Source organism: Chiloscyllium plagiosum, chromosome 7, assembly GCF_004010195.1.
Source record: "Chiloscyllium plagiosum isolate BGI_BamShark_2017 chromosome 7, ASM401019v2, whole genome shotgun sequence".
Taxonomy (NCBI): domain Eukaryota; kingdom Metazoa; phylum Chordata; class Chondrichthyes; order Orectolobiformes; family Hemiscylliidae; genus Chiloscyllium; species Chiloscyllium plagiosum.
Window position 1 is genome coordinate 91,198,491 of NC_057716.1, and position 16,270 is coordinate 91,214,760.

Below are 16,270 nucleotides of genomic sequence, written 5' to 3' on the forward strand. Positions count from 1 at the left end.
GAAAGTTGCCAGCCATGTTGACAGGGTTGTTAAGAAGGCATACAGTGTTTCAGCTTTTATTAATATAGGGATCGAGTTCCGAAACCATGAGGTTATGCTGCAGCTGTAAAAACTCTGGTGCAGCCGCACTTGGAGTATTGTGTACAGTTCTGGTCACCGCATTATAAGGAGGATGTGGAAGCTTTGGAAAGGATGCAGAGGAAATTTACTAGGATGTTGCCTGGTATGGAGGGAAGGTCTTACGAGGAAAGGCTGAGGGACCCGAGGCTGTGTTTGTTAGAGAGAAGGTTGAGAGGTGACTTAATTGAAACATATAAGATAATCAGAGGGTTAGATAGGGTGGACAGGGAAAGTCTTTTCCAAGTATGGTGACGGCGAGCACGAGGGGACATGGCTTTAAATTGAGGAATGATAGATATAAGACATATCAGAGGTAGTTTCTTTACTCAGTAGTAATGGTATGGAATGCTTTGCCTGCAACGGTAGTAGATTCGCCAACTTAAAGTACATTTAAGTCGTCATTGGACAAGCATATGAATGCACGTGGATTAGTTTAGGTTAGATGGACTTCAGACAGGCCAGCGCAACATTGAGGGCCGAAGGGCCTGTACTGTGCTGTAATGTTCTATATAGAAATGACCGGTTGCAATGAGAAAATACCAACCCAAACAGTACTTCAAGTAGGTTAAAACTAATATGACATTGTTCCCTGAGGTTTCTGTTGGGGTACACTTTACCAAAGTAGTTTTGGATTACAAAGCTTGATGTGTTGTGATGGACTCAATTATATCCACAGCAAACCAGCTTATTTTAAAATTACAGCAGTATTTCACATACATGCCTGTACTTAGCTATGCAATTCCAGAGAAAGTATATGTAAAGCAGGATATGAACCCAAATTACCAGTGATACTTGCTCCCTTTATAACAAAATGTAAAATTATCCTCATTGAGGAAAACCGTTTACATGATTTGAAGATTTATTTTTCAGGCCTGCCTTGGAGTTTCCTAACCTATAAATTGAAATTAGAAAAAACACTAGGAGAAAGTGGCGACTGCAGATGCCAGAGATCAGAGTCAAGAGTATGGTGCTGGAAAAGCACAGGTCAGGCAGCACCCGAAGAGGAGGAGAATCAATGTTTCAGGCAAAGGCAAATGCCTTTCATCAGGAATGAGGCTTGTGAGCGAGGGGGTTGAGAGATAAATTGGAAGTAGGGGGTGGGGGTGGGGGTGGGGGGGTAGCTGAGAATGCAATAGGCAGATGAAAATAGGGGCAATGCTGACAGGTTGGAGTGGAGGGTGAGTGGATAGGTGGGAAGGAAGAGGGACAGGTAGGATAGGTCATGAGGGCACTGCCGAGGTAGAAAGTTGGATTGGGAGAAGGTGGGTTTTGTTTTGGGGCGGTGGGGGTAGAAATAAGGAAACTGGTGAAACTAGAACAAACACTGCTCATTTATAAAAAGGATTTAATATGAAAATATTGGGCCTATATAGTACATGGCATTTCAATCTGTAATAACTAGCACAATATTTTAAGAGAAACCCCAGAGTACAAAAAATCCTATCTTTTAATATAAACTCAATGAAAATAATCTCTTACCTCATCATACATGAACTGCAATGTTAGTGCTGACTTGCCTACACCTCCACTGCCCACCATTATCACTTTGTGTAGTGCCAACGAGCTCTGATTCTTGTTCTTGTTAGCTGCCATTTTAGACCAGATTGTCAAAATGGATACGTAGTACGTGATTGGCAAGTTCTGCTCTGTACAAAAACAAATATTTTGATCAGTTTTGACAAAAAAACTGCAGAACTCTAGCTACAGCTTTTCTAAAACAAACAGGAAAGGGTAGTAACATGGCAGATCTGACAGCATTTGAAGTACTGAAGCAGTACAGATTAGATATTTCCTCAGGACGTTTTAAAAAATACAGTTGAACGTTATTATAGAACAGAAACAAGAAAATTGCTTGTTCCAGTCAACTTGGACTAAACATCCAAATTATGCTGATCAGGAAACAGAAGGAATCAGTCTACCCTGCTAGTCAGTCAGTCATTTTATTACACAAAAACGTAGATGAAGTTTTAGAAAGATATGAATTTTTCTAACAAATTACAATGCAAGTTAAAGTAGGGTTGCAAATTTAACTTGTTCATGTGTATCAAAGAACTGAACCAGAACTTCCCACTTGATTCAGCTAGGAAAATATTCTAAGATTTAAAAATTCTTAGCATTACAGCCAAAGCAATTCAAAGACAGATTTTGGAGATATTTTTAATGTCTGATTAAATGACAATGTGCATAAGTCCACTACGCACTAACCAGTGCATTAATTTTTACAATTATTCAGTTATAGTACATAATGATAGAGGACATTTTCCTTGGTAATGCAACTTATTCAGAATAAGTAATTGAAATGCTTATGTTGATCACAATAGAATATTCTTACTGCAAAAAAAAAAAATGGTAACTCAATATTGCTCTTTAGTATCAAAATCCATGAAACTGCCACAGTAGTGACCAGGGAAAAAAACAGTGCTTAAAAATCAAGATCATTTCTGATAATTTCAAGGATAAAATGATTGCAAACCACCTGAAATTCAAGTTGAAAGAAACAGCAAGTCAGAAGGAACACTGGTTCCTTCTCTGGATTATGAAGTTTGAAGGTGTTTTTGATATACAAGAAATGCTAAGTCATAGAATAGCTGAGCACAGAAAGAGGACTTTCAACTCAAGTCTGCACTAGTGTGTTTGAAAATGAAACTGACTGGCTCCACTCATTCTTTTCAAGAGTCCATATTAAGCCCTGCCACCCCCAAAGTATTTAATTGCCTTCCAAAGATTACTATTTAAATCTATATGTCCCACCTTCTCCTGGTACTTCGGGCAGCTCGAGTCAAAATCTTCTCTTGTCCTTCGCTAGTTTAAGGATAAGAAACCCAATTTCTCCAGTCTTCCCACACTTTCCAGTTAATCCTTCATTGGATTAAGTCTCCAGAGTCATAGGGTCAGAGATATACAGCATGGAAACAGACCCTTCGGTCCAACTTATCCATGCCGACCAGATATCCCAATCTGATCTAGTCCCATCTGCGAGCACCCAGCCCATATCCTTCCAAACTCTTCAAATTCATATACCCATCCAGATGTCTTTAAAAACGCTGCAATTATACTAGCCTCCACCACTTCCTCTGGCAGCTCATTCCTTACACGTACCACCCTCTGAAAAAGTTGCCCCTTAGGACACTTTTCCCCTCTCACCCTAAACCTATGCCCTCTAGTTCTGGACACCTCCACTCCAGGGACAAATACTGTTTTTATCCTATCCATGCCCCTCATGTTTTTATAAACCTCAGCCTTCGACACACTAAGGAAAACACCCCCAGCCGATTCAACCTTTCCCCAGAGCTCAAATCCTCCAACTCTGGCAACATCGTAAAACTTTTCTGAACCCTTTCAAGTTTCACAACATCCTTTTGATGGGAAGGAGACCAGAATTGCACACAACATTTCAACAGTGGTCTAACCAACATCCTATACAACTGCAACATGACCTCAACTCCTGAACTCAATACTCTGACCAATAAAGGAAAGCATACCAAACACCACCTTCACTATCCTATCTAACTGCAACTCCACTTTCAAGAAGCTATGAACCTGCACTCCAAGATCTCTTTGTTCAGCAACACTCCCTAGGACCTTACCATTAATTGTATAAGTCCTGCGAAGATTTGCTTTCCCAAAAAGCAGCACCTTGCATTTATCTAAATTAAACTCCATCTGCCACTTCTCAGCCCAATGGCCCAACTGATCTAGATCCCGTTGTACTGAGGTAACTATTTTCACTGTTCACTACACCTCCAATTTTGGTGTCATCTGCAACTTACTAACTATACCTCTTCTGCTCACATCCAAATCATTTAAGTGACAGAAAGTAGTGGACCCAGTGCCGATCCTTGTGGCACACCACTGGTCACAGGCCTCCAGTCTGAAAAACATCCCTCCAACACCACCCTCTGTCTTCTACCGTTGAGCCAGTTCTGCACCAAATGGCTAGTTCTCCCTGTATTCAGGGAGATCTAACCTTGCTCGCCAGTCTCCCATGGGGGACCTTGTCAAATGCCTTATTGAAGTCCATTTAGATCACATCTACTGCTCTGCCCTCTTATTTCAAAAAACTCAATCAAGTTTGAGACATGATTCCCCATGCACGAAGCTATGTTGACTATACCTAATCAGTCGTTGCCTTTCCAAATATGTACATCCGGCCCCTCAGCATTCCCTCCAACTTGCCCACCACAGACATCAGGCTCACTGGTCTACAGTTCCCTGGCTTGGCCTTACCACCTTTCTTAAATAGTGACACCACATTAGCCAACCTCCAGTCTTCCAGCACCTCACCTGTGACTATCAATCATACAAATATCTCAGCAAGAGGCCCAGGAATCACTTCCCTAGCTTCTCAGAGTTCAGGGATTTATGCACTTATGCGTTTCAAGACATCCAGCACCACCACCTCTGTAATATGGACACTTTTCAAGATGTCAACATTATTTCCCCGCATTCTATATCTTCCAGGTCTTTTTCCCCCCCCACAGTAAGCACTAATGCAAAATACTCATTTAGTATCTCCTGTGGCTCCACACAAAGGCTGCCTTGTTGATCTTTGAGGGGCCTTCTCTCCCTAGCTACCCTTTTGTCCTTAAGGTATTGTAAAAACCCTTTGGATTCACCTTCACCCTATTTATCAAATTATCTCATTGCCCTCCTGATTTAAGTATACTCCTACTGCCTTTATATTCTTAAGATTCACTATCTTGTCTATACCTGACAAGATAGGGTTTCTTAACCAAACCCTCAATTTCTTTAGTCACCCAGCATTCCCCATACCTACCAGCGTTTCCTTTCACCTTAACAGGTGTCGGTCTCTGGACTCTCGTTATCTCATTTCTGAAGGCTTTCCATTTTCCAGCTGTCCCTTTACTGTAAAAATCTGCCGTCAATCAGGTTTTGGAAGTTCTTGCCTAATACCATCAAAATTAGCCTTCTCCAATTTAGAACTTCAACTTTTAGACACTGACAACTCAGTCACCTGCCCTGCTTTATTTCCCCAAGAGTGGTCAAGTTTTGCCCCTTCTCCAGTAGGTAGATCCACATACCAAAATCAAGAATTTCCTCTTCATCTAAACCCTTAACACTATAGCAGTCCCAGTCTATGTTTGGAAAGTTAAAATCCCCTACCATAACCACCCTATTATTCTTACAGATAACACTGATCTCCTTGCAAATTTGTTTCTCAATTTCCCTCCAACTACAGAGGAACTTTGATTATCCAAACGAGATGGTCGAGCACTATTTCGTTTGGATAATTGATTTCCTGTGGGGCTTGGAGTTTTCTGTGAATTCTGCTCCCCGTTCAGGAGACTAGACTAGGCAGCAGCACACCACACGCGAGCCCCCCCACCCACCGCCCAACCTTGCCCACCTGCAACCTGGGCAGCCAGACAGGACACCAACAGTAAGACTGCTGCTGCCTTTGTGGGGTAAGTCTGCAAATAGCACACACTCCGAGCCACACAACATTTTACTACAACCTTTTGACCGGTTCTACCTTTGCCCTGTCAAGGATAATGTTGGAGAGATTCTGGGGGGGTTTGGGTTGGGTTGGGTTGGGTTTTCACCCCTGTGTAGATCTCCAAGGGAAGTGGGGAGAGAAAGGGCGGGAGGTCAGCCATTTAGAGAGTGCCTGGACCGTCCAGGACTGCTCTCGGCAGCCTTTCAGTGAGTGGAGTTTGTTTTTAATCATTGCACCTGTAAACAAAATACACGATCAGGGTTGAAACAGCTCTTTGATGTAACGTTTCTATCAGGACTTTGAGATCCCTTCGGATAATCTGATATTCGGATAATTGATAGAGATTCCTCTGTATTTGGGGGCCTATAATGTAATCCCAATAAGGTGGCGATCAACTCTTATTTCTCAGTTCAACCCAAGTAACTTCCAGGAATATCCTCCTGGAAGTTACTTGGATAGCATTACAGCTGTAATGCTATCCCTCATCAAAAAGGCCATTTCCCCCCTGCACCCTGCACCCCACCCCCCTCCCCCGCCTGCCTTTCTGAACTTCCTATAGCATTTGTATCCAAAAACATTAAGCTGCCAGCCCTGCCCATCCCTGAGCCACATTTCTGTAATTGCTATATCCCAGTCCTATCTTCCTAACCATGCCTAGAGATCATCTGCCTTCCCTGTTAGGCCTCTTATATTGAAATTAATGCAGTTTAATTTATCAGTCCTACCTGGTTTGTTGCTTTTCCCTGCCTGTTTGACTCTTCTCAACTGTACCAGTCTCATATTGAGCACTTTCCTCACTATCTCCCTCCCCCACTCTAATTGAGATTAAGGAAGCTTTTCACATGACAGTGAAAAGGAGTAAATTTCCAAACTTGAATCTTCAAACAGTTTGAGACAGTCTCAAATGATCAGCTATTACAAAGTTTCTTTCACAGCTTTACAGGCATTAAATTTCAAGCTCTGAGCAACTCTTCAAATTTGTCCCAATTACAGGTACGAAGTTAAAATGAAAATCAATTTCAGTGCTCAACATATTTTCACAATAAACATAGGGAACAGAATTTACATATGCCAATAGTAGCAATGCATATTCAGCCTGCTATTGCTTCAACTTGTCCCCAGATAGGGCACTTTGTTGTGACTGTAAATGATATACATGAAGTTTCAATGCTGGCTAAAATGCTCTCTGCAGATAATACCAATTTTCAGAGGGTCATGAATCTTCAGAATTCCCTTTTGCAGACAGCAGTGGACACTAATTCAATACCTTAAGTGCAGGCAGATAGACTTTTCATTCATAAGGGGCTGGAAGGGGTGTGTGTGTGTGTGTGTGTGTGTGTGGTGAAAGAGGTGAGTGCGCAGAGTTGAAGCTACAACCAGATGAATTGCCATCTTATTGAATGGCAGAGCAGGTTAGAGCAGCTGAACAGTCTATTTCTAATTCTAATGTGCACGTTTGCGTGGGATGGGACAAGAGGAGGAGTAGGAGAGAGAGACAAAATACCAACTGGTGAACCTTCTTTAGACTGCCTGTAAATATTATCAGCTTCATAATACCCTTGCTGTAAGTGTGACCAGAACTGGACACCGTATTCTAGAAGAGGACTCACTGGCCTGTGGAACGTCAACATGATGCCCCAATTCCTATACTCAAAGGTCGGAGCAAAGTCTGCTAAACTCCTCACAGAAGCGCACACATTGTCAATCTTAATGAGTCAGGAATAGCAGAGAGTGATCAGAAGTCCCAAAGTGCAAGTGTTAGTAATCAAGATGTGGTGCTGTGGAGATAGCCTTTTATACATTTCTCTATTTCAAAAGAAGGACAAATCATTGCACATGAGTATAGGAGGAGAATGAAGTGGGAAAACAAAAAGATAGCTGTCAGTCTCCTTGCATGGTCAGAAAAAGTTAGAGAGAGGGATAAGAAAATCACTCTAGGTTTAGATATTTCAAATGAGGCATTGGAGAACAAGATAGAGCAGGTCAACAAGCACAGGGCTAAATGGTCATCATAGTTAATGCTGGACTGGATTTGGGTAAAGATCTGAAATTTTACAGATGAATGAGGGGGCTGACTAGATGAGGTGCTTAGCAGAAGGGATGTACCAAGACAGGGAAAGGCTAGTATGTAGATGTGAAGGTAGGCAGTTTCACAATAAAAGGAATTAAAAAGGATTCAGGGGTCAAATAGGATAGCAAAGTTGCTAGTAATCTGGCTCATCTATGGAGAAGCAATGAGAACAGTGTCAAGTTAATGAAGTTTGTGGTGGAGAACAAACAAGGTGGCTTCAGGTCTTCCCATTGCTTGGATGGACTGTTCATCCAGATCAGAGACTTATTTCATGACCTTCAGAAGGTAATCAAACAAATTTCTAACAGTATTCAACCCTGAAAATTTTTTTTTTTTATGATGCTTCTTTCTGCTGAAGCAGCAGTGGAAACGTGTTTTGCCCAGAAAATGGATCAATCCTAACTTTCAATTTAACATGCACATAAGTATTAATCACTTTTGCCTCAGTAGAAGTTTGCTTAATATCAGTGTTCATTCAGCCCACTTTACACACCTACCATCTGAGGGGAAAATCTTTTTCTAAAAGACTAAATGCTGCCAATGCCACAGCATTCTGCAAATTAGATTCCCTTCAAAAGCTCCAGCGACCGTCTCAAACTCTACATTGGTTGACTTTGTCACCAAAACTTTTCAATTACAATAAACGACAACTGTTATTTTACCAAACGCTATAGGCAATTAAAAATTCATTGTATTCAAATGGACAAATGGAGCATTTAAAAAGTTGGAGTAGTTTTTTGCTCATAGTATTGACCTTAACCACTGTTGTTTACATACCTCATGGAAAAGTGAGCCAGTGACAACCAAGTATATAACTCTTAAAAGGCAGCCAGTGGCAGGAGCTTGCCAGTGAATCTCATTTAAGGGTAAAACTTCCTTCTTATTTCAGTGCAATGCAGCAAAAAGCAACAAAGCCAGCACAAAGAGATTATGGAATTTCAAGCATATGCTGCTGCTGCTGCTGCTTTTTAGGTTAACATTGCAACTAGTTAATGCACAGCAAGATCCCACACAAACTCAGTAGCATACAGAATTGGAAATGTGAATTAATTTCTTGCCACACAAATGACTGCAGAAAAGCAATAATCAATTCACAAACTCACTCACTTTTGTTTATCCATAGTTCTCTGAAGGTGAAAGGGCATGTTAGTAGGGTGGTGAAAAAGGCATTTGGTTCACTTGACTTTATCAACAAAAGGAACAAATTACAAGCAGAGAAATCATTTTGGAGTTGTATAGAACATTGGTGCGGCCACAGCTACAGTACTGTGCACATTTCTGGTCGCCACGTTACAAAGTGAGATTGTACTGGAGAGGGTGCAGAGGAGATTGACCAGGATGCTGCTTAGGATGAAAACTTTAAGTTGAGGAAAATTGACTTGGGCTATTTTCATTGGAGCAGAGAAAACAGAGGGCACTCTGACTGAGGTGTGTAAGATTGAGGGGTATGGACAAAGTGGATGAGGAGCAGCTACTCCCCCAAGTTGAAGGGTCAGTCACAAGGGAAAACAGGTTCACTGAGGGCCATGACATTTAGGGGAAGGAGGTTAAAATGTTGTTTTTGTTTTAAATCCAGAGTATAATGACATTCTGAAATGTGCTACTTAGGAGAATGGTAGAGGTGAAATGCCTTATTCTTTAAGAAACACCTGGATGCGCAGTTAGCACGTCTTAACATTAAACGCTATGGTCCACGTGCTCAGAAGTGGGATTAGGTTGAAGGTCAGGTGTTTCTCATGTCAGTGCAGACTCAAATGGACCAAACGGCATCTTCTACACTGCATGATCTGATTTCATGAGATTATTCTCTAACATGGTTTCTACCTGCCATCCAAAGCAGGTCCTAGTAAACTCAGGTGGGTGGGGTGGTTTGTGTAAACACAAATCATGTTTGAATCTAACTTTAGAGAACAGGCACAATGCAAGTTTAAAAAAGTTACAAAATGGCTTAAAAGATGAAACATTGGGGTGCAGGTGGACAGTGCTAAAGAGAATGTTTAGGAAAATTTAGTCTTTATACAGTGATTGCTGAGCCTCTTGCTGAGATATTTGGATCGATAGTCACAGGTGAGGTGCCAGAAGACTGGAGGTTGGCTAACATGGCGCCACTGTTTAAGAAGGGTGGTAAGGAGAATCCAGGGAACTATAGACCAGCGAGTCTGATGTCAGTGGCACGCAAGTTGGAGGGAATCCTAAGCGACAGGATGTACATGTATTTGAAAAGGCTAGGTCTGATTAGGGAGAAAGTGAGGTCTGCAGATGCTGGAGATCAGAGCTGAAAATGTGTTGCTGGAAAAGCGCAGGTCAGGCAGCATCCAGGGAACAGGAGAATCGACGTTTCGGGCATAAGCCTGAAGAAGGGCTTATGCCCGAAACGTCGATTCTCCTGTTCCCTGGATGCTGCCTGACCTGCTGCGCTTTTCCAGCAACACATTTTAGGTCTGATTAGGGACAGTTAACATGGATTTGTGCATGGCAAATCATGTCTCACAAACTTGATCAGGTTTTTTGAATTAACAAAGGATTGATGAGGGCAGAGCAGTAGATGTGATTTATATGGACTTCAGTGAGGCATTCAACAGGGTTCCCCACGGGAGACTGGTGAGCAGGATTAGATCTCGGAATACAGGGAGAACTAGCCATTTGTAAACAAAACTGGCTCAAAAGGTAGAAGACAGGATGGTGGTGGAGGGTGGTTTTTCAGATTGGAGGCCTGTGACCAGTGGAGTGTCACAAGGATTGGTGCTGGATTCACTACTTTTCATCATTTACACAAATGATTTGGATGTGAGCGTAACAGGTATAGTTAAGTTTGCTGATGGCACCAAAATTGGAGGTGTCGCGGACAGCAAAGAAGGTTACCTCCGATTACAACAGGATCTTGATCAGATGGGCCAATGAGCTAATAAGTGGCAGATGGGGTTTAATTTAGATAAATGCAAAGTGCTGCATTTTGGGAAAGCAAATCTTAGCAAGACTTATACACTTAATGGTAAGGTCCTAGGGAGTGTAGCTGAACAAAGACCTTGGAGAGCAGGTTCATAGCTCCTTGAAAGTGGAGTCACAGGTAGATAGGATAGCGAAGGCTGCGTTTGGTATGCTTTCTTTTCTTGGTCAGAGTATTGAGTACAGGAATTGGGAGGTTATGTTGTGGCTGTACAGGACATTGGTTAGGCCACTGTTGGAATACTGTGCGCAATTCTGATCTCCTTCCTATCGGAAAGATGTGAAACTTGAAAGGGTTCAATAAAGATTTAAGGATGTTGCCAGGGTTGGAGGATTTGAGCTATAGGAAAAGGTTGAATAGGCCAGGGCTATTTTCCCTGGACCAGAGGCTGAGGGGTGACCTTATAGAGGTTTATAAAATCATGAAGGGCATGGCTAAGATAAATAGACAAAGTCTGATGCATGACCTTGAAATGACAAGCAATTACAATATTACTGCCCATCATTCTCATGGACAAGGTTGCTGGTTGAATTGAGTTCTGCATAACCATGGCTAATTATTGCAATAATTATAACACATCCTACTGTTGGCATAGCCCAAACTATTGTGCAACAATAGTGGAAAGGTATATAACAAATCAAGCAAATGTCCTAGATAGTGTTACATATTAGGTGGCTGTACTCAGCCAGTGAGCAGACATTCCATTCCACTTGTCTGCTTGTAACTGTTCTTGCTACTAGATCTGACATACTCCCATTAAACTCCCATTATCATACTCCCATTAAACAGCTCAGTCACAGAACAAATGAGATGGAAACAAGTGCTTGGTTCACAGGTTTACCATGCTGCTTTGGGAAATGATTATCAATCTTCCCAAATTACTATGTTGAGAAATCAGCAAAGAGATGGCAAATTTTAGGGCCACTTAGATTCATAAATTACTTGAAAAGGGTTACTCTTCTGGATCTGTAGATTTCTCCTTTACATTTCAAGGAACTTGCAGTAAGGTTTGACATATACAGAATTCTAGAATTACTAAGCAGCTCAGAGAAGATCTGTGCAGAAAGAAAATTTACATTGAGTTGATGACATTTCATCAGAAATAGAACAGCATATTAGGAGAACAGGTTTTAAAGGCAGAAGTTAAATGAAAAGGCACAACTACACCAAGTGAAAAGTGATGATAATGAGACAAGTCGAGTTTACATAAGAGGCAAATGACAATAGAAGAGTAACAAACAATAGACAGTCTGTACAAGATGGGAGCATTGATTGTGCTCAGGTATTACTCAAGTTCAGCAATCTAGAAACTTTGATATTGCCACTTTGTTTTCTTATTCATTCACAGGATACAGATGTTTTGTTTGATTGTTTGTCACTAATTCCTCTTGACCATGTCATTCAGATCTAGAGTTATACATGGAAATATACAAAACAAGAAAAGCGTTATCTACTTATGAACTCCATTCTGCCACCCAACATTATGGTTAAACCTGGAAGGAAGGAGGCCAGAATAGGAATAAGGCACAGACTTAAAGTGATGTGACTAGAGGCTTGGGTTACATTTGCAGGGTGGACAAAGGTATCCTGTAAAGTCACACTCAGTCTGAACTTGTCTTTACAAAGTAAGGGACACTAAATTGTTAGCTGTTAACAAGATCTACCAAATTGGAAAAAATAAATTGCTATTTGATCTGAGCAAACGTGTTTGGCAGTCTAGATAACTAGGAGTGGTGGTGTTGGAACTGCTAAAATTGCATGGGAAGGCATGGCAGGTGATTGAGAAGGGAGCCAGGAAGTGGGAGGGATTTCAGAGGAAGAACAACAAGAACAAGGATATCCTTGACATTTCAATGGGGTAGGGGCAGGGCAGAGGGGGTAGCATGTGAGTGTGAGACACGATAAATACACCAAATAGAATGGTATTGTCCTTGCCAGTATCCAAACACAATGGATGGGAATGATCAGTTGAGGGGGAAAAGACAGGTCAAAAGAAAGATTATGGAAGGGGACCTGGAGGAACTAGGAGAATGGCAACATACATGCTGGCGATAGCTACAACACTTCAGCATGTTCAATGGAGACAATATGTTTGGACTACATATTAGTCAATAGCAGATCAATAGAAGGAGACAGAAGTTCAGAAAGGGAAGAGTTGCAGTGGCATTGCAAGAACTGAGGAAAGGATGAAAACTGAAAGCAAATTTGCTGAAAACATCAAGGAGGGAAAGACTTACATGTATATACTGTGCGTTTCATGCCATCAGGATATCCCAAAGCACTAAGTCAATTTAAGATGTGGTCGTTATTTGAAGGGTATTCACTGTTAGGATGTTGGAAACATCCGCATAATTATGCACAGCAGATTCTAGAAATCCAGCAAACATTGACATAATGATCCAATAACCTGTTCCTTTTTGAAAAGGAATGTTGTTTGGGGATGAAGGATACCAGGGAGACTCCCCAGTTGTATTTTTAAAGGCATGCAATGGGATATTTGTCTACTTAGAAAGCAGGGTCCAATCACATGCAAAAGATGGCATCTCTAACAGCACTGCATTGAAGTGTCAGCCAGATATTGCACTCCAGTGAGCCAATAGCTATGGCTGACTCAAATGTAAATCCTACCTAAATATGCTTTAACATTAAATCAATATTTGAGCATTACGTTTTTTGTATAACTACTTGATGGCAATGTTTTTGTACCCAAGTTTGATCCCAATGCAGCTTAAAGTTTCCAATTATCCTGAAAATATAAGCAAACAGGATATGGTTCTTCAAGAAAACAAAACACACCTAATTCTACACTCAAAGGGTTGTGAATCTGTGGAATTCCCTGCCCATTGAAGTGGTTGAGGGTTCCTCACTAAATGCTTTTAAAATCTAAGATAGATAATTTTTTGAACAGTAAAAGGACTATGGTGAGAGTGGGTAATTCAAGCTGAGGTCATAAGATCAGCATCTTATTGAATGACAAAGGGCCAGATAGAATCAGGAGGAGGCCAATGTTCTATGCAAGCAAACCTGAACCCTTCCAATCTTTAGACTAAATAGTCATAACGTATTCCTTTCATGATGCGCAGTTTCAAACACACCCTTCAAACAGTTTGTCAACCAGAACCACAGCCCAAATCCAGTGACTGAATATGGAACATTGACAGGCTACACAGCACAACTGATGGAAGTTTGCCAAGTGAGTACAACAAAACCTGATCATCTACGCAGTGCAGTTTTCTTAACAGCCATTTATACCATAGATATAGTGCATTAATAATAGTTCTGTACATTTGTACAGAGTTCTCACAATGCAGAGTAACTTCACAGGATCAGCTTTGAAACCAGTGAAACATTTCTGAAAGGCAATCATGTAAATGTCAACAACAGCAGCCAGTTTATACACAGCAAGGTCCTACAAATGCTAGTGATAATGACCTAATAACGTTTTGTCCATTTTGTGATGGTGATTTCAAGATAAACATTGGATATTGTACTCTTGGATACTGTACCCCTACTCTTCTACAAAATAGCATCATGGGATCTTTATATCAAGGGAACAAAGTCTCAATTTAATATTTCATCTGAAAGATGGATATCGGTGAATACAAGACCATTTCTCTGGTCAGATTTGAGACAGATAAACCAATGGAATTAGACACTAACCTCCAGAATGTGGGCCTGTTCAAGAGATACTGATTTGTTCTTTCAGTGCATTACTAAAGAACATTGAGTGTCAAAGACACCATATTTCAAGTGATATTTAAAACAAAGGTCTGGCTGTCCATTTAAGTAGGATGTAAAATGGACCACAGCACTTTAAGCACTTGCGGGACATCAGCATTGCTGGCTAGCCAGTATTTGTTGCCCACTCATTGTTGCCTTTGGGAATGTGATAGTGAGCTGTCTTCTTGAACCACAGCAGTCTGTGTGCCATAGGTTGACCCACAGTATTTTTAGGGAGGGAATTTCTGGATTTTGACTCAGATATATTGCCGTTCCTTCACTGTCACTAAGTCAGGATAATTGGCTTAAAGGGGAACTTGCAGCTGGTTGTTCCATATATTTGCTGCCCTTGTCCTTCTCTATGGAAGTGCTCGTGAATTTGGAAGGGGATGCAAGCAGCAAATTATCTACTGCCCTTGTGAATAATCTTTCCTCGCCTAGTACACAAAAAATAAGTATTGGAAAAATTCAGCATGTTTGACAGCATCTGTGGAGGAAGGAACAGAATTAAGAGTCCAAAAATTGTTCATTTTCAGAAAATTGACTGATTCCTACTTATTTTGCAGTTGTGTAAATTAGCTGCCACATTTGCAGAAAATAATGATCTCTCTTCAAAACAATTCAATGGTTCAATGCATTGAAGATGCCCTGAAAACAGGTTAATACACAATATTAATAAAAATTCATTCAATTGTAAAAGGGCAATAAAAGTGTGGATAAGGCTTTGTCTGAAGTGGAGAGAGTGAGCAGGAAAAGATCAAATGTCAAAAGTAAACCTTGGCAATAAATGGGAATGTGACCACTCTGTCAAACAAACCCTGAAACCTACTAAAACAAAAAATATTCTCTAGTTGAAGCAAGCACACTTAATTCAGCAATGTAGCAGTCATCCTTCTCTCTCACTTGCATTGTCACATACTCCATTATAAAACGGATGTTCCCATGCTGTATGGCTCTGTAACTATTAACCAAGTACATCTGTACAAGAGACTTCACTAGTAAGTGTTTCTTCTGTAATTTTCAAGAAAGCATTAAATAGTTACTTGCATGGATTTGATGCTTTATAGTAAAACAAATATCATACTTCACAAAAGCAAGCAAAAAGCATTTGATGCAGTAGGATAAGGGGTTGGTCCATTAGACTAAAGGATGTAGTCGAAGGTGGTGACCATTCAGCCCATCAAATCTGCTCACCATTCAATGATACCTGACTGAACTGATAATCCTCAATTCTATTTTCCTGCCTTTTCCCTATGACTAGCCCATCTCAACCTTGAATATAGTTGATAACCCACTGCCCACAGCCCTGTGGCAAAGACATTTACAGATTCATTATCCTCTGGGCAGAAATACCTCCACATCTGTGTTCTAACTGAGCAACCCCTTATTCAAATTCTGCCTTCTGGTTTTAGACTCTTCCAGAAGGAGAAACAACCTCTTTGCACCTGGACTGCCTGGATAAGGCAGCAGTCCTTCCTTGGATAAGGGGACCAAAATAGTTCAGTATTCAGCTGTGGTCTAACTAATGCCTTGTATAGTTTTAGCAACATTTGCCTATTATACTCTATTCCATTTGGAATAATGGGCAACATTCCATTTGCCTTCCTTGTTATCCGCTGAACTTGCATTCTGGCTTTTAGTGATTTATGCAAGAAGGCTCCCAAATCCTGCATGGAGTGGCTTCCTGATGTCTTTCTCCATTAATAATACACAAATTCCAGAGCAAGCTTGATGGTTCATGTAACGATGAATTCGAAGAGCACAAAACTAAAGCAGCATAAAGATAGATTGCAGGGCAGGAGAAGATGAACACAATAGGGATGAGTGAGGTCATCAAGGGACTTGAAACAAGGATGAAGAAAAAGAGCGCCTGGGCAAGTCAAAACAGTCTAGATTAGAGTGGCGCTGGAAAAGCACAGTCGGTCAGGCAGCATCCAAGGAGCAGGAAAATTGA

The 16,270-nt window shown here is 41.0% G+C and overlaps 1 protein-coding gene across 3 annotated transcripts in view; it reads right to left on the bottom strand.

Moving 5' to 3' along the window:
• The window catches only part of ralba (v-ral simian leukemia viral oncogene homolog Ba (ras related)), a 75,190-nt gene that overhangs the window by 21,356 nt on the left and 37,564 nt on the right, over nucleotides 1-16,270 (bottom strand). For 2 of the 3 annotated variants that reach the window (XM_043694221.1, XM_043694222.1), the window contains exon 2: nucleotides 1,600-1,766. In XM_043694221.1, the coding sequence (XP_043550156.1) occupies nucleotides 1,600-1,713 (114 nt within the window). In that variant the 5' untranslated portion in view covers nucleotides 1,714-1,766. The remainder of the gene's footprint in view (nucleotides 1-1,599; nucleotides 1,767-16,270) is intronic. The other variant, XM_043694223.1, reaches the window with a different exon arrangement.